General features: G+C 38.0%; 2 protein-coding genes and 1 long non-coding RNA gene across 4 annotated transcripts in view; 2 read left to right on the top strand and 1 right to left on the bottom strand.

The window, feature by feature from the left end:
• Positions 1–8128, bottom strand: part of LOC103715927 (phenylalanine--tRNA ligase beta subunit, cytoplasmic) — a 30954-nt gene extending 22826 nt beyond the window's left edge. Inside the window, exons 1-11 of one of the 2 annotated variants that reach the window (XM_008803726.4) lie at positions 7931–8128; positions 7784–7839; positions 7594–7694; positions 6813–6942; positions 6513–6628; positions 6317–6383; positions 5803–5844; positions 1071–1112; positions 811–887; positions 368–494; positions 108–275 (exon numbers count right to left, since the gene is read on the bottom strand). In XM_008803726.4, the coding sequence (XP_008801948.2) occupies positions 108–275; positions 368–494; positions 811–887; positions 1071–1112; positions 5803–5844; positions 6317–6383; positions 6513–6628; positions 6813–6942; positions 7594–7694; positions 7784–7839; positions 7931–7988 (984 nt within the window). In that variant the 5' untranslated portion in view covers positions 7989–8128. The remainder of the gene's footprint in view (positions 1–107; positions 276–367; positions 495–810; positions 888–1070; positions 1113–5802; positions 5845–6316; positions 6384–6512; positions 6629–6812; positions 6943–7593; positions 7695–7783; positions 7840–7930) is intronic. The other variant, XM_039127447.1, reaches the window with a different exon arrangement.
• Positions 8129–10558: 2430 nt separating this feature from the next.
• LOC103715926 (pollen-specific leucine-rich repeat extensin-like protein 3) lies at positions 10559–24085 on the top strand. The gene is made up of 3 exons (XM_008803725.4): positions 10559–10912; positions 21048–21326; positions 22779–24085. Exons 1-3 carry the CDS (start codon positions 10670–10672, stop codon positions 23874–23876), a joined length of 1620 nt encoding a protein of 539 aa, XP_008801947.1. The 5' UTR covers positions 10559–10669; the 3' UTR covers positions 23877–24085.
• Positions 10920–17220, top strand: LOC120111070. The gene is made up of 2 exons (XR_005512202.1): positions 10920–15278; positions 15384–17220. It is a non-coding gene; the product is annotated as an uncharacterized LOC120111070 (long non-coding RNA).
• Positions 24086–24167: the final 82 nt, after the last annotated feature.

The raw sequence follows: 24167 nt of genomic DNA on the forward strand, positions 1-24167 counted from the left end.
ACCTGATCAGAATGATTAAAATAAAAGAAACATCGGTCTACATCATACAAATTGCCGTGTTTGTGTAACACTATAAGAGTTACTTAAAAAAGCACCTAAACTGATACCTCTGATGCCTCCAGTGAGATACCAATGGGACCAGTAATATCAGCAAGGGAGACCTCCATATTGCTAACTGTAAGATCCGGGTAAATGCAAGACCTACCATCAGAGTACAGCACCTCAACAGGTTCGACCTCAAATTTCTTTTCACAATACTCCGAAAACATTGTTACCTGCGGAATCACAAGAACAGCTATCATCATCAGAACTTATTAGATTATCTTTAAGGGCAAAAAATTATGGTGTTTAAAATGTTTTCACCTACCATTGTATTCAAAACAATGTTTGCCTTTGTCAAATCAGTGGCTGTGCATTCAATGAACACATTTTTTGTCTCCAGAGTGATAGCTGAATGAGCACCATTTATAATCGGTGGCAGTGACAAAACAGTTCTACAGAGCACATCACATCAATACGTAAACAAAAGTAGCATGAAAATTGCTTTGACTGCAAAAAATAATTTTAAGCAACCAAAAGCTCTCGCATGACAAGTTATTGTAGAAAAACAGATATAGCTGCATGCTCATGGTAACACAGTTACATATATTCAGTACTTTAAGAAGTGATCAAAGGGGTATAAAGAACAAGATTGAAAGCCAGTAGAATCTTAAGTAACACAAATAAATATCAGTTAAAAACCAATAAGAAAGAGTAAATCAAATCTTTACATTCAGAAAAGCACAAACTGATATAGACCGACTTACTCACCTATCGTTGTCATATATGACAGGGTATACAGGAGAATTCTCTATTATATGCAAGAATCTCTTCAGTTTCATATCTGACTGCCAAAAGATGATAAAAGCTTTACATCAATGATAATACAATGTCAAAATTTCCAACATATACTATGACCAAGTTGGAGAAAAGGAACACAATCAAGAGGAATTATGTCAGCCTTGTCTGTCACAGGGAACTGGTCTGGTGCTTCATAAAGATTTAAGAGAAGATGAATTATTGCTGCTTACTCTGTATAATTCCAATAGTTCATCGGCCCTGAAACTTTTTACCTAAAAAAGAAATCGGCAAGAATAAAGACAATGTCACTTAAAACTTTTGAACTGCTAATTCTCACTGGGAAGCAGACATCTCCACAATATATATATATATATATATATATATATATATATATATATATATATATATATATATATATATATATATATATATATATATATATATATATATATATATATATATAATGATAATAATATAATCATGACAGGTCATCTAATATCCAAAAAAGAACCATGACAGGTAAAAAGATATACAGGAAACTAAATCCATGATATATTGAAAGATAACAGCATATTTAGGTCCTATATGGTAACCTTAACCAATGCCCACAAATTATTTATTTTTGTATAGGAACATGTCACAAAAAGATGTATTAACATCCAGTATTGCTTCAAGAAAGTGTGATATTAACAATGTTTGATCCCTGTGTTTGAACCATCCTTTAAGAGCATGCCCTTTACGTATGCTTCGTTTCATGTGTAAAACCCACATAAGCACGAGAGTTCGCCAATGCTTGTGTTATGATGATATTGCCCATGGCATGCTCCTTTGTATTGTATTATCACTCAATCCTTTAATTTAGCATTATGTAGTCATAAATTAGTTTTGTCTTCTGTTCTCATTACCAGGTCACTACATGTTAATTAGAACTTAAATGATGGTCATACAATTTGTTGGTAGGTTTGCTAGAGAATTATCAATAAACATATAGTAGCAAGTTACATAGACGTGTGTTGCACCTGTGTTCTTTCCTTTCCTTTCCTTTTTCTAAAAACATGGTAGAATTGTGCCACCACAAGGTTTGGACCTTGGAGCTCTCCCAAGAGCAAACCTTTAGGTGAGCTGAGGGTGCTAAACAGCTGAGACAAGGTTGCTTTGCATCTTGCATCTGTGTTGCTTATTTGATTTTTGGGGAATCGCTATGAGAAGCCCATGTATTGGTTCCAGTTCCACTGTTTCTAAACTACAGCTATGTTAAATGCAAGACTCAAGATAGCATACATAGTGGCTAGCCAATCAAGATATTAAATTCAAAATAAGTTTTAAAGATTATGTATATGTTACCTCTATTAAATTTTTGGGCATAGGATCTCAGCAGTTAAAGGCAAAAATTTGATAAACTATAAAGGAAAGATGACTTGTAATATGGGGGGATAGATATTGCAATAGTGCTTTTCAATTATAACAAGAGATTATTTGCAGCCTCTTGCTGTCTTGCACCTCGTTTATGTTATTTGATTCCCCCTAAAAATATCAGATTATGGATTAAAATTTCTAACATCTCAATAAACAGCAAAGTTTGAAAGCTCTTCCCATTTCAGCATCTATGACAGAAGCATCCAGTCAAGTATTGACCATGTTTGAGAAAGGAAAAGAAAACAAAACAAAAGGGAAAAAAAAAAAGATTCAACCACCACAGTCAAGTACCACAGCATGCAAAAACAATAAAGAAAAGAAACGATATTATGGAGGTTCCTTCCTTTATATTGATAAAATTACAAAAAGTCGTCAGTATGCTTTTGTGTCAAAAACATTGGTCAACCACAGGCTAACTCATCTGCTGCCTAAATATCAAAAATGTAACTGATATGAAAAAGGAACATGTACCCATCATTAAAGATTATTGCACTGCTGCATATGACTTTATATTCCATGAGAACCGCAATCACAGGTCCAACAGTTTAAAAGCAGATCAGTGCCACTAACTCAGATATGTTTCAAGTACCTGTCATCCATGACAAAATTTTGCCTATTATGGATGTTTACCAACACAAGATCAGTTTGAAATCAATTTCCTGGTTCCTCTAGTGGCTTGCTTCCAATTAGTCCAAGAAAAGAAAGGTCTTATTGGTATTCCTAATGACTCAAAAATTTGAGGCTGTATACAGTCCAGCGCTAAAGTGAAAAGAGGTCCCTACAAACCACTTAATCCACTTTAACCTGTCAAATACTCTTTAGCATCTTATCCTAAGTGGTTTTTCAAAAAATAGGCAAGCCTACAACCTGGAGTAAGCTATTCCACCCCATAGGGTGAGGTATTTTGCTAAAAAGTAGAGTGGGTTGCAAGTAGTTTAACTCATTTAATCCAGGTCAAATTACTTGTGGCAACCTACAGCATTGAAAGACCTAAATAAAGCTTCAAAAAACCTTAACTTAAGAACAAATATAAGCTGAACTCACTGTTATAGAAAGTCCTTTTTACAGCATATTTTAACCTATAAATACAGAATGTAATAGCATTTGATATTCCACTACTATTGACCTACCATAGAACATCAAAAATTACTTACAGGAACCATCAGTACAAATTCAATGAGTTTTAAAAGCGGATATACGACCCCGTGCAAAGTTTCATGTGCTCAATTTTAAATCAATTTACATGCTTAAAAAATTCCAAGAATTATTGGAAAATCCCAAAATAAATTCTATCTGTATATAGTCCAGTATCACTAAACTATCTCAAACAAACCCATATATCTCTGATGGTTAAACACATAATAGTTAACCTAAATGACTGACCAATATTTATTTCCTTTCTAAGTCCTAACATTCTGTGCCCTAGATGTTCAAATTTATAAGAGTTATGGAGCATTGAAACTTTTGCACTTCTGAACACAAGAAGACAAACAAAAAATTCTCGGCACTCCAAAAATGGACTGACGTACATATACCAACCACCCAAAAATATCAGCATCCATTGGAGCTTTTCCCTACTCTCATTTCCTCATTGGACAGATTAAATGGGCTACACCTTTCCTTCACAGCAAAAACAGAAAGGGTAAACCAAAGCTTCCATTCATTGCCGCCCCAAAGAAGATGGTGAATTAGTCACTTCATCTTTCTGAATGGAACCAAGGTTGACAATCCTGTTAAGGGACATCATGAAGCAAGTTTTGACACATCGATCTCTCAAACCATTCCAAGGGTCGTATAAGATTGATCTAATTTGTCTAGGCACCTTGATGAAAGTATCATGCCATTTTTTCAAGTAATTAAATACCATCAGAACGAGATGGTACGACTAGTATTGTATCATTCTGATGGAAAACTGGCATATGTGCGACCCTCAAGATGCCGAAAGTGATTGTATCACTATATACCAACAGTACCGGTCCCTACTAGTTGGTATTGGTTGGTACCTATAGTCTGTAGCAACACCATACCAGTCTGTACTGTTTGTTTTCTGTTTTTATTGATGCATTTCTTTATACTGTGTGGAAGCGTTTTCTTGCCAAATTTGTTGGATGTTTTAACTGATTGAGACTTCATGACACCTTGACACTCAGCTAGCATATGAAATGCTCAGGATCCTGCTAACAGACATACCCTTGACTTGATCTACTCCCAATCTATTCGCTATCTTGATTACCATGAGATATTGCATAATTGGATACTATATAGGTTGTGGAAAAAACGGTCTGTAGTTTAGATAGCATTAAAATGACAGGTTAAAAAACAAGTACAATTCTTATTTTTTGGTTGCCAGATAGGATATTTGACCAGAAAATACACATGCTCAAGCTTACATATGAATACAGTGTTACATCACAATTTTGTATTTTCATTGAATGCCAACATCTGACCAGCACAGACTCCCACCCACTATGGAGTAGGTCTTCCACTGGTGCCCTCTTGACTTGAATAAACCTCTTATCAAGGTTTAAGCCATTAATGATTGAGCATACAAGAGCATGGAGACCTGAAATGGAGAGAAATTCCCATTGCTCTCATACCAACAAGTAAGCTTGAAGTTTGGTGCCATGGATTGCAATGAGAATCCCAAGAACCTTCTTATAATCATCCATTATTTACAAGTACGTAGAACTTAGCAACACTATCTAGCATTCAATAATTAGATAGCTCCCAGGCTCCTCTATAGAAAACTTCAATTTTTCATACCTAGAATATACCATATAAGAAAAACGCAAAGTGGCCTCCAGTGCTAGAAGTATATCAAGGTTCTAAACTTCTAAATAACCAAAAAAATCCTGCACAAAGTACTTCACTAAGAACTTCTCAATTGTGAGTTAGTATTTGGTCTTTTTTCAATTAAAACTATAATCAGCTTGTGTTTTGATGTAAATTTATATTCTTCGTGTATGACCCAACAAATACACTGAAAGGGGTGTAATTTGCAAAGAACAAGATGACTGGGTGAGCTATGTTTGCGAATTAAACATGCTCTATATATGTTGAAACACTTCACAAATTTTTTACCAATATCAAGAACCTCTACTTGCCCTCAAAGCCTTGGAGCTTAACTTGTCTATTATATGATAGATGGCCAGTACATATATTTGGTTAAATATTACTAAAATCTGGCAACTCCATATTTGGACTTCTTTCAATTTGAACATTTGTCTTTGTGAGCTCCAGTTAAGATAATTTTGCTCCCTTCTACTTTTTTGTTTCTTAAGAAAAATGATTATATGCTTACCATGCCTTTGTGAGAAAGAACAAGAACAGAAAACAAAAATATAGCCAGAATGGTGACTGGAGTAGTAATGAACAGAAAGACTATAGACAATTTTTCTAACAATACCCATAGAAATTTAATGCATCAATTCTTCGTGAAGATAAAACATGTATTTATAGATCTTGTAGAAAAAAGACAAAAGGAAGGTAATTATACGAGCATAACACATGGCACATTAGTTTGAAATAGTGCATGCACACACTCACCTGCTTCAAAGGGACAAAATTTATCTCTGGCGGTGCCAAAGCCTGAAGAAAAGATAGCATGGTGTAAGATATGGTCTTGAGTAGTATGGCAAGAAAGTGGTATAAGAAACTCTATTAGGTGGTGGAACCAACAAATGGCCAAGTTCTAGGTTATACTGACCATGAATTTTACAGTTGAATCATCATAGAACACTGCCAGATATGTTTTTATGTTAGCTACAAGTTCTGAGTAGAGTCTACAACCCAATTGCCAACGGCTGAATTAGGTATCTATAATATATACCTCTAAAAATAGCTTCTAGAGCCTTCTATTCAAACAGAGTCATGCTGAAACATTTTGCTCATTTGAGAATTGGGAGTTTTCCTAGTTTATTTTATCTATACTCTCAATCTAATTCAAAGTAATCTCATACGAAACTCAAGTTCAGTTGGGACTGATTTATAAACATGAACAAGAATAAACAGAATAAGGCAGGGTCCAAAAATATAATAACATATTTTAATTGAAAGTTACCTCATATGAGAAGGGGCCTTGTATTGTGTCCAAATCATGGGTGCCAATAGCAACTAGAGTCCTCTTCCTGGAAATCAGGAGAACAGTGAGCTTTATTTCCAGAGAATTAATACACAGTTTCTCAGGTGCTTTTTGGAATAAAAGAACAAAGCTGTCAATAAACATAAGGTAGGTATATTGTCAAAACATGCTATACCGGCAAATATTTTGGTGGAGCTTATCTTGCAGGTCAATGAAGCTGTTGTATCGGGCTTCATCAAAAGTTATTCCTCTTAGAACAGCACAAACAACGAAGGGTCGAATCAATGCAGTCTGTTAAGAGATGCTCACATCAGAACGTTTTCTTAAAATTCAAATTTACTTACAGATAAAACAGAAAAAATAACAAGGAAAGTGGAAAACAGAAAAAAGTGACTTCATGAACAAGCCCCTTTACTAATGAAAGCCAATAAATAGACATAACCTAAGGCAGACAACTCAATGACTCAACAATTACCTCGGGCTTAACATGCATTTTAAGCATAGATTTGTGTGGAACATCAGTGACTTTAAAGACAGGAATCTCTTCCTTCCCAATAAATATTCGAAGGGCTCGTGCAATTCCCTCAAGGCAAAGCAAATCGTATCTGCAGTCATTAAACAAAACAATATAAGTACTGAAAGTTACCAACTGTACATGGATATTAAATTTGAGTTGCCAATATCAACAAAAGAACATGAAGGCTAATAATACGAATTCAAGTATATTGAAATACAGTGCATCATCTAATATAAGAGGTCAACTGTTGAATAAAATGCATACAGTCAGCAGCGAATTGTTGATGTACCAGTACTATTTACCCATTTGGATCACCATTATTGGATGAACTAGTCCAGCAAACAAGAAAAGACATAGAACTAAAAAACTAGAATATGCATCTACCTTTTCTCTTGTCCAGCAATAAACACATTAGCATATTTAATATAAAAAAAGAAAAGAAAATATTGTTTATAAAATCTGACTTTTAATCCATTATGCATAAAAATTTGGCAAAAGACTACCGCTAACCGTCTGTAGTTTATGTTAGATGGGGAAAGAGAAAACACATTGCATGTTATTAATCACACAAAGCCATTGCAGCTAGAAATGGTTCCTTAGTTGCCAAGGAGAAGGCATCATCCATCAAGTTCTGTTTAATTTTGTGCCTAACAATCAGATTTAAACTACATGAAGAACTCTTTTCTTTAATTAGTGTTAGAAGGGCAGTAAATGCATCAACTTGTAAAGAACTAATTACCTATTGGCCGCGACTTCGATCTTGTAGATGACCTCCTCGTCTTCATCCTCTGCTTCCCCTTCCAGATGTCTTTCTTTTCTAATAATAGCCTTCTCCGTAGTCTATGAAGCAAAGGAATGCGGGATTTTAGCATCAGATTTATTCATCAAATACTGAAAAAGAGAGAGGAGATCCGATTTGTGTAGCTTACCACGTCATCGAGTTCGATGCCGAATTCGAAGCAAAGCTTTTCGAAATCCTCCTGCGCTGCGATTCAGAGAGAACGATGGCATCAAGAGAGACGGAGATGAAGAGATTTAATTAGTGGAGAAGAGGAAGAGGAAGGCTTCGGCCTTACTGTAGGTTTCGCCGAGGGCTCCGTAGAGGCGGTCTCTGCCGACGCTCACCGTCGGCATGGGAGGAGATCCGGATAGAGAGACAGGGTGAGGCGGGGTTGGGGAGCGGCGGCAGCGGCGGCGGCGGCGGAGAGAGAACCGGGAAGAAGCGTGAAGACCTACCAACGACGCCGAAATGGGGTAAAGAACTTGTTCGCCAAATCGTGGTAACTCGAGACTCAGGCTCAAGGGCCGCCCGATGAAATGCACGTGACTGGCAGTAAGAAGCACGTGCGTGATTGAACGCAGGAGGGGGCCGGGTTTAGTAAATCCAGACCCAGATTTCATACCTAAATTTTGTCATATCAAACCACGTTATGTTGGATAATAAAAATATTTTAAAATTAGTGAGATAAGTCCATATCTAGAAGAGTTTTTCTGTATATATATTCTTTTAAATATCAAATTTTATATAAATATCCTTCTAAAATTAATATTTATATGTATACCCTCTTAAAATATTTGTTTTGTTATTCTACTCTTTTTTATCTTTATTTTACATATATAGTCATGTCATCTAATGCCATTAAAAAAAGTACCAGTTTCAAATTAAAATAACTGAAATATCCTTATTGGGTAGATATGAAGAAGAAACTGTTGAGATCAGAGTTCCCCCGACCTCAGACCTTAGCCCCCACCGAACTGAAATAGAGAAAGAAGACTACGTCCTCATAAGAGATATTATCCACTTTGGGGCAAGGTATGACATATGTCGGCTTTCCTTACGGTTTTGTCTTTTAAAACGCGCCTCTTGAGGGAAGAGTACTTGAGTCTTCCATTTAGGGCACAGATCTTTCCGCTATTTAGTCGATGTGAGACTAAGTCTGAGACCCTTTATTCCTACAATATCAGCCCTCCAGCGGAAAGGTATGAGCCGAGATCAAGGGCCCTACCTGACCTTAAATGGAGGGCTCCAATCATAAATATCTTCTGATATTCTTTTTTTTCTTTTGGTAGCAAAAACTTCCGGTCGTCAAGATGGACGAGAAATGACTATAGAAAAGAACCAGGCCAAACACGTCTTGTCTTTTAGAGCCCATCAAGACCATCATGGACAGGCTGAGCCTAGCCAAGTATTTCAGGCCAGGTCCTGGTTAAAGGTGGTCTGACCCAGATCGAGATAAGCGATCTGGGTTCGTGTTTACTAGGAGTGCAGATGGGTTGGATCAGACCGGGTCATGAGCGATCCCGACCCAACCCGGTTCTTTATTTGGGTTTTAATTTTAGACCTAGATCCAACCAAATAGAAGATCCGATCGGGTTGGATAGGGCCCACGATTATAATTTTTGACTCAACAGATCATTCGGATCGGCTCGGGTCTATGTATAATCCAATCCCAATCCAAAAAATTCAGGCCTAATTTGGATTTGTTTGTTCGATCCACTTCATCGACAAATTATCAGAGAAAAGGGCTTATCAGACAATTGCATGCATTGTATTCACAATTAGAAGAACTGGCGTGTACAATGCACATGATGCTTCAAAATATTGATCAGACATGTACTGATGTACATACGGCTGACTTCTGATGAAGATACACTCGCATAACTTATATAGATAAGTATTCTCCTGTCATATGCAAACACTGAGTGCATGACATTCTTTCAGTTAGCTTTTAAGAGAGAATCAGATAAAATGCATCTCAAGAAAATATCAGTATAATTATTTGCTCCAACTATTATTTACAAAAATTAAAGTGCAATTAGCCGTTCCAACTACTATATATTTGATGTTGAGTGGAGACAGTACTGATAGACAAAAATGGGAAAACATCTTCACTAGTAATAGGGGAGATAATCTAAAAAAACTGAAAGACTTAGAAAAAAATAAAAAAAAATGAATAGGATGTAGTTCTCATAGAAAAGTTTTGTAAGCATATATTGATTTCAACAATAATTACAGCAAGTATCAATGACTACAAATGCTGCTAATGAGCCAAATGCAGTTTCCAGGGGCTCGTACATGAAAATATGCTATAAAAACTGATGTGGCATGCTTTCTGCATTCTGCACTCATGTGACGCACAAATGCAATTTTCAGGGGCATTCTGCCATTTGGGAGAGAGAGCGTTGGCCGACCGGGATTTGCCGATAAGTCGGGCCTCAGGATGGACGGAAGAGAGAAAGAGACAAAATTTAGTAGAAATTTGAAATGGCCGATGGTGTAAGGGCCTACCTATGGGGCGATGAGGACCCGTTGGATTCTTAACGAGTCACATAACTTTGGGCCGGACTTTAAGTGCCCAGCTTCAGCTGACCTATTTGCCCGCAGGCTTAAATAGTTTTATAAATTTAGATCGGATCGGTTCGGAATGAGTCGTAGAATTGAAAATCTAAAATTATCTAAATGTTAAATAAATTGGGTCGGAGCAAGTTGGGCCGGAATTAAGAAAATACAAACCAAGCCTCAAAAGCAGAATGGTCCAATTTTAGAATCTAATCTGGCCCACGGATCCTTAAAATGAGCCGGATCGGATTTAATTGGTCGCACCCGTAGCGTCTACGAACCGGAGCTTACGTATCAACCGAGCACTCCTGCGCAAATGACGAATCCGTACAAGGGGATGATATATAAATTGGCAGGAGTTGCTCCCATGTAATGTCCATCTAGAATTCTCTTCCTCCTCCCTCTTTAACATCCGAACGAGATCGATTTGGAGCGCATTTCTTGGACTCGTGGGTCGATTTTTTTCCGGGATTCGATGAATTCGTCACATTTCATGGACAAACAGGTCACGGGGATGTCGGAAAAATCGCAGGGCGGCGACCTCTTCGATCTGATGGATCCCCAAGAAGAGCCCCGGAACAATGGAGGCGTGATTAAGAAGGAGGAGATCCTCCCGAGTTACGAATTCCAGCCCATCCGCACCGTTGGCTCGTGGCCGCCCATGAATGCGGGTCTTGATGCCGCCGATTCCAAGAAGATCGGTTCATCCAGTCTCAGAGTATGGTCCTTTATCTAGTTTGTACGTCTGTCAAATGATTAATATTGTTTGGGCATATATACGACTGCGTTCTTTGCAGTATTTAATGATTTTTTTAAGAATTTGATGATGAATCTGTCCCCACCTTTTTAGGTCTTTTAAAAAAATTCTATTTTTTCTACGTTTTTCTGTGAATCTTTATATATTGTTATATCTTTAGACTTCAAGATCTAATTTTCATATGTATTTTCGTGAATATGTTACATATTTCGTGCATTTTTAGGCTCGTGTCTGCTATGAATTTCTGTCTCTCCTTGGGATCCGGTTTTTTGTCCTGATCCAGGTAATTGTGGTCATTCTAGATGGATTGCTTGGTGCCTTTTAATGATCATGGCGGAAGAAAGAAGAAATACCAAGGGAAAACCAAATAAAGAATAGGATCTTTTAATGCTCTGTGTAACAAATCTGATGTAGGACATTAGGGTTAGGGCTGTGAATGAACAATTGTAGGACAAAAGGAAAGATGTGGAAAGTTTTAGGTGCTCCCTGTCATGGACAGGGAAACAGGGAAATAGGGCAACTTAAATTGGATCCTTAATTTAAGTGGGAAGGGGAAGTTCGTACATTATCCCTAGATTTTCTGGGAGGTTTCAAAATATTTGCAAGAGAATGTCAACCTAGGTGAACTTAATTGTAAGACAGGTTCAATTAGATTAGAAGAAGTGAAAAGTAAGCGCCCGGTTTGGATCAAGCTTTGGTTACAGAAGAAATTGGATTCAATTATTTGGTAATCTAGCAGTCAAGAAAAAAATAACAGCAGTAATCTACTAGAGCAGATTCTAATAATGTGCAGAAATTAATTTATGATGCATTTATCCAGCAAAGAAGAAGAAGAGTAGCCGAATATGTAAGAAAGGAGAACCTAGTAGAAAGTTAAGAAATAAGGGACAATAAGAGAAGAAAAAAATAAAGGAGGAAAGCCGTACTGGGCCTTCTCTTAATACTCAATGATATCTTAGTACAATGTTTTGGACAACTAGGGCAGTCCCCTTATAAATCCAAACGACTACTATTCCTTCCTATTTTGGAGTCTTAGACTCCTAGGATTTTGGTACAATGGCTTTAGTTGGGTATCAATGTTCATGGTACTGTAGTGTGAACAATGACCCTTTTTCCTCATTTTAGAAGATCTTCCTGAATTACCCCTAAACTCAATTAGACACCAATTAAAATCCGAACCATTCAATCAGGCTTTTGTTTGCTCCTCTAAAGCACTAATTCGATATATATTGCCCAAGTACACCTTCATAAATCGATGATCATGCAATCTCAGCCCTCCTTTGCTCGGATGAACAATCAGGAAGCCTTCTAGGCTGGTTTTTCTATCTGTTATGTCCTCCCTTAGACCATAAAACCCTTTCTTCAATAGTGATTGCATCAGTGAGCCCCTTAGCAATGAAAATATTAGAATAAATGCTATCTAACCTGCATTAAGACTTGAATAAAAGATGCCTACAGTGTTCTGCAGTGTTGATTGTTTGCAGTATAATGATTTTGGGGGAGAAAATACTATTGGAGTGGAGTTGGAGATTATCTTGTGATGCATTGAAGGGTTGGGATTGTCAACATCTTACGTATTTTGTTTGTAGTTTGCTTAATTCTTATATATATATATATATATATATATATTCAGGCTTAGTAAGTCATTACGAGTCATGATCTGAGCTTAAAACATGTCAGATCCGTTTGGATGGTTAGGTAAGCAATTTATGTGGCATAGCCTAATAAAGTAAGCCATCTGAGCCCTTAGATTTGGGTTGTATGTCTCCTTAGGTGGGCTGCCTATGAACAAAAGAGAGGAGTAGAAGAGAAGGGATGCTTGCTGCCTTTTCTTTTGTATTGGGCATCTGTATGCCCCAATGAGAATGCATCCTTTATCCTTTTCTTTCTCATGGTGGGGCCTGCCACTTATAAGGGGTACTTAGGGACTAATGTCTAGTCAAAGTCTTCCTTTTGTTTAAATAAAGGATTTCAATTTATGTAATTAGTTCTTGGAATTTAGAAAAAACAAAATGACTCTCTATCTTATCCCTTTGCATCTTAGGTATTATATATTCTCCACTTCTCCTCTTCAATAATCCAAGATCAAAGAATTAATCTTTTTCTGATCAACCCATTTTGGGGAGCCTATATACCTACTTCATATCTTAGTCTAAGTCAAGAGGTTTATTAGGTAGTCAATAATTTGTGGTTAAGCTTTAAATACTTGTTTTGGCTCATGAATGTAGTTTTCAAATTTTTAGGCTTCGATAGTTATGCTTTATGCACGAATCTTTTTAGAGTTAACAGAAGTACTTATTCTCTGTGACCCTGTCTTTAGGAAGTCATGATGCATTAGTGTGCAGGGATATGAAGAGTCATCTAGTATCTATGTAAAAGCATGTATTAGGGAAATAAGTGCTATGGAGAACTGATGAAATTTGAGTTAGTGTTTTTTTGACTCTAGTAGTGGATTCCAGTCAGAATTCTTCTACTTTCTTCTCCTCTATCTCAATCTCTTTTTCCTTTTGGAGTTTAAGTCCTCTTTGTACTTGCGTTTAATTTCCTCTTCCTTACTATTCTTCCCACTTTTTGTTCCTTTCACTGTTTACATGCTTTAATATGCTGGAAGTCTACTTCATAAGTGCTGTTTGACGTTAACTAATTAATTAGATCTTAAACTCTTGGCTCAAAACAGCAGTGAGGTCCTTCCCTTTGTTTTTATTGTGCTACTGTATGCTTAGAAAATGAAATCTAGATGCTTAGAAAACCAAATCCAGATCTGCCAGCTCCTAATGAGGACTTCTCAGTGGAGTTTATGTACAGTGCCCACAAATTCTCTTTAAACGCCCAAAATTCCTTTTTTAGGGCCTCCAAACCATCTTTAATACAGATTTAACTGGAAGGCTGCATTATTTTGCTAATATAGGTGAGGATTGATTAGATGTCTGTACTAGTATATAATGCAAACACTTGAATGTCCATCTGATGTGCAATGAACTCATATAGGAGGAGAAAAAAAAAGAAAGTGAGGTTATCTGAAGTTGTTAAAACTTTTAAAAGAAAAAGAAGACCCCAACGAGGATGGGAGAATAGAAACCCGATCCCATTCCATATTTTTGTTTTTTTTTCCTTGCATGCGTTCATATTCCCAATCCCCGTTTGCTCTGTGGCCTATTAGATACAGATACGTGAATATCCCAAAGTGTCTAACTGATCAAGTTAAATGGAGAATTTATGGAATTAGATTTTTTGAAAGAAGAGGAGCTAACTAAATCTTTATCTTTTCTATGTACTCACCACTCATCAGATTCAGTTCTTGTCAGATTTTATTTCTCTTTAAAATTTAAGGCATTTATTTTGTATATTAAATAGAGAAAGATGTGCATCCCTAACAAGAACCATTATAGTTTCCCGTCCCTCGTACCTGCATCGTACGACTGCTATCCATCCTCTCTCCCACATGCATTACATGTGCCTAATCCTAGTAGCGTGAAGGATAACTATGGACATGATAGTTTTGCTTTTGGATCAAATCTTTGGAGAATTCTCCTGATTAGGAGAATAGTAAGGGCCAAAATTGGGCACCATTGGTTCCTATGTGAGAGTTTCCACTTTGTGATGTGGGGGAGTTTGCTGCTCTAAAAAATTGCCAACATGTTCCTCATTGTTTCAATTGAGAGACCTATTTGTATATGTCTTCTCTTCAATATATGGTTAATGATTTGGATATTTTTGTTCATCATCACCTAAGATTTGTGTCTTACTTTGCTGCAAATCGCAATGCCAGATGATGCATATTATAATTGGTCAACGCCTTTTCAAAGAATTTCTAACAAGTTGTTCTTGTAAAAATTGTGAAGGTATCATGAAACTATTGCATGTGTATTATGTATATATGTTTGACATGGTGGTTTCTCTCTCCATCTGCACATAATCATGTGGAATGTTGAGCCAATGGGTGACTATGGTTCCCTGTTCCCTGCTTGTTACCGTGCATGTCATTTGTCATTTGTTCAAAGTTTGAAAAAGTGGTTGGCTGTATGCCAAAAATCAAGGTCTCACATCGAGCCTAACTGGCGGACAACCACTTACGTGGGCAGCTATGCAGTTCATATTTAAAAGAAAATTAAGAGCCAATAAATTCGTCATAATAGATAAAAGATTAGAAAATTTAGAAATAACTTGGTAAAAATATAGAAAAGAATAAAGGAAGCTGTAAAAGAGGTGGAGGGCCGCATATCCAGGGGTGGGGCTCATGCGGGCCACTTGGCTGACACCTATGCTGCTACTTTACATACAAGGGAGGCTTAGATCCTGTGCAGGGCAGTTGGGTGATGGCACACAGGTATGCAGCTGTATAGATCACATTTTGAAATATTGTATTGTAAACAAGGACAGACTCCAGGTATGCAGCTGTATAATGGATCTGCATTCTCTAATGGTGACATAGTTTGCGATGGAAAGAGCCCGCCATGTTACCATGGCTGATGGAAGCATTAAAGTCTCATCTCTATATTGATTAATCTATGAATTCGAGTATAGGTATGTTTTCTTCGTATCCCACTTCTGGTTCATTGAATGTTAATTATGCATTAACTAGAGAAGTTTCCTTTTCTTGTTCAAGGTACAACACCCCTCAAAATCTTACAATCTCAAGTTTGGTATATGAAACATTCTTTATTTATCTGCATTATGACCTCTATGTGCTTTAAATTGTGTCCTATTACTCATATCTCATAACCCAATACAGATCAATATCTTATTAACTGTGTATTAATATGGGAGAGGGTTGATCCAATATGGTAACCATCCAATTCAAATGCTGTAAACATATGTGTTTCATAGTAATTATATGTTATGTATAAGATATGATATACATCTACCGCTACTTTTCTCTTTTATTCTTCCCCAGCTTATTGGTCTCCCAAGTCCTACTCCCACCTTCTTGGCACATATTCCTAACCTCAGAAAAAATATAACTTTAACCTGTGCACCAGTCTTCCTTCTGCCCAGGCCCTTGATCATCCACTCATTTCAACCTTTCGCATGCTTATGAGACCTGTTCATGTTGCTGCATTTGATATGAGACCCTTAGTTGAAACAAACTTACATAGTCACCTTACTGGCTTGCCAAATTGTTAAATCAGGTTTGATCAGGCAATGTTCTTGACGAATTGGATCTGAATCACCCGCAGTCTAGTTGGAATCTGATCCAATTACTTTGCTGCACTTGCATTGTGATGAATATGAGCTAACTATTTGTGTACCAATATACTAATTTCATTATACATTGTATAGAGTAGTTTCACATTCTTCCCTACTTTTCAACTAATGTGTTTTTTTGTTAGCAATTAATTTGATCTTCCTGTTTTCCTTTAATGTGAAAATTTCAAGAAAAAAATGCAGCCATGAGGCTTTCTTTTTTGGACTCCTTTTGTTAGGATTAACTCTTGTATATTTACGAGTTTTTGCATATGCAAAACTTGTATAAGGCCATTAGTTCAAAAATGTACAAGATCTTCCAATGTTCTGCAAAGCTGTCAAAACAGAATGAATATATAACAATAGTGGTGATGTTGGGCATGTTCTGGGCCCTTAGTTTTTAAATACGTGTCTTGTCTATGGATGCATGTTCATTATTTCTCGTCCCATATCATTTTTGATATTTTATTAGTTACCGTTTAATTCTTATTGGTCTTATGCAATTTGATTCTGGTGTGTCATCTTTTATAGAATTCAATAGGTTGCATGGATCATTGCATGAGTTAAGATCTTGTATTTAAGGATGGTAGTTATTTGTTCTTTTTAGCATTCAGTGATCAATATGTGAGGATGAAGCAAATATGTTGATTGATGTGTAAAAGCTTCAAAGTCACCATAAATGGAATAAAATTCGGATTGAAGTCTTTTCCCAACAATGTATAATAGCAATGATTTTTTCTATTGAGATTGTTATTGATAGGTCAAGATTCATTGATATCTGTTCCTAGGTAATTCGTGTGCATAGTGAAAACAATAAATTTGTGCTAACCCTTTGCAAGAGGCCTATATATGAAATCAACATAACATTTGGAGTGCAAGGAATTTATCATATGGGCAGTATAAAGAGTTGGAGTTGGTTGTGGCATTAGATGTCGATCTAATAAATTTTTTTTCGTGATGCTATTACTTTCCATACTTCCATAGCTCTAAGTTCAATCTATTTATCATTACATTAGATATATGAAGTGGTTATGGATCTCCTCTGATATGAGGTCATCATTCATGAAACTGCATTGGTTGATAAAGACTGGCACAAAAAGAGGAAGAAAATGAGGAAAAGAAAAGAGTTAGAGTGGATCTCCAAACAGCGCCTTATGATGGGTGGTTCACCTTGTTCTTCTCAATTTAAAAAAGAAATCAGAAAGCGCAGGCATCAAAACAGCACTATATGATGGTTGACCTTGTTTTGCTGATTCTGTAGGTCTGATTTTGGGGTAAAATGTTAAGATCACTACTCAAGTCTCTTGAGTATAGAAATGTCTAGATCATGTGGTGGTGCATTAATTACTCCAGCAACATGACCGTAGCTATATGTGTAAAGTGAAGTTCATAAATCTCATCTTGCCTTTTATGAGGTTATTGAAAATCTGATGACACCATTACATTAATTGATGATTGCAGTCTTATTCACGTGGAGCAATTAAACAAATAATGTTGGCTTATAATGGTTTTGTGATGGTAAACAAACTTTTGAAAGGATTTTGACATGTTAGTCTCTTATTTCGATTTCAATTCCAGATAGTGTGCTTTTTTTTTTTATTTTTTTGAAAAACAGACATGGAGCACTTGATGGTGATTTGGACAAAATAGCCCCTGTTGTGATATGGTTCCTATGCTAAATTGGAAACCCATGCCACTGCTAGTAAATCCCCACTGTCCCTAGAAGTTGTTGATTAGACCTATCATGTGAACAATTAGAGAGACACTTTAATCAACTTTGATACTCTAGCACGATAGTTTGTTGATGTTTTCCAAGCTCACCTTTGATGTTCTTGTATTCACTTGGACCAAAGCACACTAGAAGGCCATCAACAAATTCCTCCCAAGTGGATACTCAATTGCATGACTCAAACCAATCATACCTTTGGCTGGCATCTCTTCGAGGCTGATTAAGGCATTCTCAACTTTGGATTCTGCTGGAGTATGATGGAAGTGAACAAATTTCTTGGCTTACGAAATTCAATGAGTTGGATCACCGCCCTTCCATCATGGAAATTCCATTGTCATGCAAGGATAATATTGATCTCCATGAAATCCAACTCCTTGTTCATTGTAGTTAATTAGATGAGCGTCATGATCATTGCCACCATCATGATCATGCTAATCAATGATTTTTATTGTTAACTGATCCCAATAATAGATCAATTTGGCTGTTATTTGTGGTGCCGTTGATGGCTGCAATTTGTTGAGCGAGGTCTCCAATTGACCTAGTGACAACTTCTTTCAACTTTGCAATCTGCCAGTGAGTTGAAACAATTTGCGCCCCAAGCTGATTATCAAGTTGAGACAAATCCCGTAAAGCCATAATGTAGAACTTGAGATCAGTGATGCCAAGCTTCTCTCTTTTCATGTTAGGGCCATGCACAGGAATGATGCTCTGATACCAATATGATTGGAGCCTGATTTCTATCAGCCGTAGAATAACAAGTTGGAAAGAATAGGAACCATATCACTAGTGGTATGGGTTTCCTATTCAGAATAGGAACCATATCATGTTATTTAACTAATAACTGATTCAGTTGATTGGCAACCATCCAGATCAGTCATTAGTTGAACAAGAGGGACTATTTTGTCTGAATAACAAAAATCAAGTGCTACATGTCTTTTTAGAAAAGTACAGGACCATTTTGGGATTGGGCTGGAAAGGGGATTAACATGTCAAGATCCAGATTATTAATCAGAAAAATGAAACTTGTTTCCAAGATTGAATAATGAATGCTGAGGAATAACCAGTGACATAAGTTTTTGTTTCTTCAGAAGCTAACCTAGATGAAGCTGAGATATCCATCCAAAAATCTTTTTCAGATGCCTTTGCTGGTGTGCACCCCTCTAAACTGAAATAATACTGAAAGTTACGACCTAATTAACTGCCTTCCTGTTTATAAAGCTAGCAATGATAAAATTATGGTTTATAAGATCATATGTTTCTTCCACATGTCAACCATCCGTTACCCTCCAAAATGTGTTTCAGATAGTATTCAGAACAACACCTAATCCATTGTGCACTTGTGGAGAGTCAAAATATACTCATGTACACATGTTGGAACTCAAGAATCTAAGTGTGACATTTTATACTGAGAGTAGTCAGTAGGGCTGATAATGCACTGGGTGGCCTTGTTCTTAGGCCTGGCCTAACATAAGTGAGGGAGCATGGATCTGGCTTGAAGTAGCACAACATGACAAGCCAAGCCTCAGCTGTCCTAGTTAAGAAGGCCTAGGCACCACAGACCATTTTGTAGTTTCTTTTTTTTTCTTGCTTGTGTGTGTGTGTGTTATGGGTGCGGGAATGTGTGTGTGTGTGTGGGGGGGGGGTGTTGGGATGTTCTACACATTGCCTAGTGATGGTTAATCTAGTGCTGAACAAGTAGTAATTAAAGTGGGGCAGTAGTGGAGGTGGGTAGACCTCTGGACAAAAAGAGGGAGAGGAGATGGCTAAAAGAGAAAAAGGCAAGGGGTATAGGAGGGAGAGGAGATGGCTGAAGAGATATGGCATGGGGTATTCGAGGAGAAGGTGGTGGAAGAGAGATGAACTAGAAAATGGAGGAGGAAAGGTGGTAGTTGGGTACCATTGGGCATAGTGAGTTATTGGAAGGTGAGGTGGAGGTGGCAGTGGAAAGGGCAGGAGAGTGTACAATTGGGAGAAATATGTGAAAAGTTAGGGTTAGAATGTGTATTAAGTTCAAGGTTAATCTTGAGAACCCATGATAAACTAATGGATGTTTCAAGCTTTCAGTAGTTTTATATGTTATTAAGTTTCAGCCTTGCGATGGTCCTGAACTTGGCCTGATGCTTTGTTTCTTTTTTGCTGAAAAAGCCTAGTTGAAGGATGACATGACTTGAGCCTGTTATCATCCTATTCTTCACCGGTTGGCACGGTTGGTACTGTACTTTATTGGGCAATTCACTTGCCAACAGACCATTAAATAAATATTAGTATCAAGCTTTGCTAATAGGCACATCCAGCATTCACAATATGGGGGCACAGACCACCGTATCATGCCTCTATTTGGCCAGTAAAGAACAGACTGATAAGACATAGTAGCTCAATTCCTGCTTTTAATATTACCCAGCAATTCTGTAACTGTGGTAGTATTTAATGCATGCTTTTGGTGATGTAGTTCTAAAGTGATAATCCTGGCCTAACAATAGTTTTGCAACAAAAATAACTAAATAGCTGGTGATGCAAGGGCATATGATGCAGGCAGCATATGATCATGTTATCCTTATTCAAATGCTTGTGGATGGATGCTTTTGTATATGAGAAGACGATAAGACATATGCTAACTTAGCCAAATAACATAATTTGGCGTGCTGTTTTATGTGAGCAATTTTTTAGATCTATGATGCAAGGTCGGCGGATCCATCCCGAACCGGGTGGTTCTGTCCGATCCGAGCCATATCGGTGGCTCACCGGTACGGTTCCGACAATGAAAACGAGACCTGTTGCTGGAGCCATAGAAGGAGAAGAAAAGAGAGAGCGAGTGGGGCAGGGAGAGTCGAGAAGGGTGGCAGACGCCGGCAAAGGGCCGGCGGAGGCTGCGGGGGGCTGGCGGAGTCCGCCGGCCCTTCGCCAACGTCCGCCACCCTCCTCTAGCCCTCCCTCCCCCCCTCGCTCTCTCTTTCTCTTTTCTTCTTTCCCGCAGTGTCATGACCTCTCTCGGTACAGGTCCGACATGGCCTGTACCGTGTTATCCCGCTGGAAAACCTGTATGGTGCCCTGTACCGGTTCCTCCGACCTTGCTATAATGGCAATTCCGTTATTACATGGTATGGTAGGTATCTATATTTCAGTCTTGTTTTTTGCTTCATCTATAGAATATCCGCTTACATCTCTATGTTGTCATTCGTGCAGTATTCTGGTATTGTGGAACCCCATGAAATAGCGAAAGTCAGTCATGATAAAGAAAGAGATGCATATGATGTGGCTGCAGTGGCTGAGATTGATCGTACAGTGAAGAAATATGCTGATAATCTGCTACATGCTTTGGAAGGTGTAAGTTCAAGGTTGTCACAGCTGGAAAGTAGAACTCGTTACCTTGAAAGCAGTGTAGATGAATTGAAGGTTTCTGTTGGGAATAATCATGGAAGCACTGATGGGAAGTTGAGACAACTGGAGAATATTTTAAGAGAGGTATGCATTCTATAGCCTTTTGCTTAAAAACTAGCAGTGCTTGGTTTTCACTGTGGTTTGGCTTGGGCACCTTGTGCTACTACTGTTGCTTGGGTGTTTATTATTTTCCTAGTTACAAAAGTTAGCAGTTAGGATTACTTCATTTGTTTGGATAAAGAGTTGTATTTGCAGACAAACCTTCATTATTTGCTTGCCTTCTGGATTTTCTTGGTTTAGAAGTCCATTTAAAGGACTTTTAGCATGAAAACTTCATTGCTTTGTTCTCTCCATTTCTTGAAGGCCTTGAAGTTACATGACCAGCTTTTTAGCTTAATCTTAGAGGGTGCCAACTGGTCGAGTTGGTAAAGTCACTTGGTGTTGGATACCAGTGACCTTGGTTAAATCCCGCCTTCACCCTGATTTTGGTCAGTATTTCTCTTATCCTAGTTCTATTAAAAAACATGAAAAAAAAAAACAGTTCTGCTTAATGATGCAAAGCCTCCCTCCATCCATGCTTGAGAATCCTACTTCTACCTATCTTGTACAGGTCTGTCACTGCTGCATCTGTGCTTGGGCTGCATAATTATTTCAGCTGCTTACATTTATGCTAGTATTTGGCACATGCAATTCACATGACTTGCGAAGCGAAAAAATAATACAGGGATAATTAAGTCAGCATATGACAGCATATGACCACCATTCATTTCTTTCTCTCTCATTTTTTTTGGGGCCCCTAAACTGTTTGTTCCCTTGCTTAGATTCCCATATTTGTCTCTCTGTCTCTTTCTTTCTGATTGCAAAGGAAAAGGCAGCCTTTTCTTTAAAAAGAGATCTCTGTTGTAGACTTGTAGTACCATTGGGCTGTTAGGACTTACAATAAAAGAAAATTCTGGCTACAAAGAAAAATTCCAATCACAAAGGGAGAGTGCAGTCAAAAGGCTCTCCCGTGAAATATAGTAAGATTATCTATTCTGGTGCAAGGTAAAAGCAGGACTACAACATTTTTTTAAGCATTTCAGTGAGTCTCCCAGATAAAGACTAGTTTGGCAGGAAAAGGTAACCTATGAAGTGTGCAAGAATATCTTGATTGGTTCAAATATATAAATGCTTTGACTGCTATATGCATTGTTGTTATATAGTTGAATTGGATATTTGTTGGTAAATTGTTAACCATTACGACAACAAACATCGTAGCTAACAAGTCATGGGGCAAAAAAGGTAATCTCAGCCACGCCATTCATCTTGATTTTTATGGGGCAAAAAAGGTAATCTGAAAGGCAGTCACAGATCAAGATGTGCCAATCCCTTTTTTGTTTTTTTTTTTTGAGATGTGATGTGCTACCGTATATAAGATTTGTTATGTAAGTCACCATGCTTGTTCCCTCTCCATTTTCTTTCTAATTCAATGCATGGGAATTTGAAAGCTTGCATCTGAATCATATTTGATGCAAATTTGGAATTTATTCCTTGCAGGTCCAAACTGGTGTGCAGGTTTTGCGTGATAAACAAGATATTGCAGAGGCTCAGCTACAACTTGCCAAGTTACAAGCTTCCAAGAGTGAACAGGGGCCTGAAAAAGCTAGCACCGGACAACCAGACTCTTGGCAACAAGTAGCTTCACCGCCACAGCCTGTCCAACAACCACTTCAAGCCCCAGCTGCTCCACCTCAACCATCTCCACATCCTTCTTCCCTTGTTCCTCATGCTCCTCCACCTCCACAACAACAAAATCCATCTCCTGTTGTTCTTTATCCTTCACAATTGCCTCAGCCCCAGATGCCCGCTATACAGTCTCTAGCTCAAGAACCCTGCTTGCCCGCACCAGTTCAGTCAACAGAGAGTACACATCAACAGTACCAGATGCCTGTGCAGCAACCACAGCCGCCACCACCACAACAGTACCAACCAGCACCTCAGCTACAGCAGCCTTACTTGCAACCAATCCAGCCACCCCAAGCTCCAAATCCTCCACTGCTTCAACCTCCATTGGCTCATCCCCCGGAGGAGTCATCACCATATATGCCACAATCTCAAAGCTACCCTCATAGCATCCGCCAACCTGCCCCTCTGGCTCAGCCACCGACCAGGCCCCCTCCTACTCAACAACTTTATGGACCGAACACTAGCATGTATGAACCCCCAGCAAGCAGGTCGAGCCCGATGCATATACCCTATTCTGCCGGCTATGGTGCGGCAAGTGGTCCTGGTTTCTCTGAACCATATTCTTACAGTGGATCACCATCCTGCTATAGTAGCACTACAACAAAGCCATCTCCCTTTTCATCTTCTGCTCCCTCATCAGATGGAAGCAACTACCAGCGCCTCCCAACTGCTAAAGTATTGCCTCAAGCACTGCCAGCTGAATCAAGTTCTGGTGGGACCCCTGGGAATAGAATGCCAATTGATGATGTTGTCGACAAGGTTGCGACAATGGGGTTCTCCAGAGATCAGGTTAGAGCAGCCGTGCGACGACTTACAGAGAATGGACAGTCAGTGGATCTAAATGTTGTGCTTGATAAGCTTATGAATGATGGTGAGATCCAGCCACAGAAAGGTTGGTTCGGACGGTGACTGTGATTATTTATGTTATTTCTTTGTAAATAATAATTGTCATACTGTATATGAACCGTCTCAGTTTGAGTATTAGTGGAGTGTCTTGCTGTGGGGAATCTAGATTCCACGTGCTATTGGAGTGTATGCAAGGTTTTGATGTTTAAAAGTACCTGTCGTTTAACTGAAACAATTTTTATTGTTCGATTCACTCCTATCTTTTTCTGATTTATGGCCCTCTCCCATATGCCACATACTCTTACTGACTATTTATTTCTGCCACATACTTTTTTGTATGTTGTGTTTAAATAT

The sequence above is a fragment of the Phoenix dactylifera genome, chromosome 6, assembly GCF_009389715.1.
Source record: "Phoenix dactylifera cultivar Barhee BC4 chromosome 6, palm_55x_up_171113_PBpolish2nd_filt_p, whole genome shotgun sequence".
In the NCBI taxonomy this organism is placed as follows: Eukaryota; Viridiplantae; Streptophyta; class Magnoliopsida; order Arecales; family Arecaceae; genus Phoenix; species Phoenix dactylifera.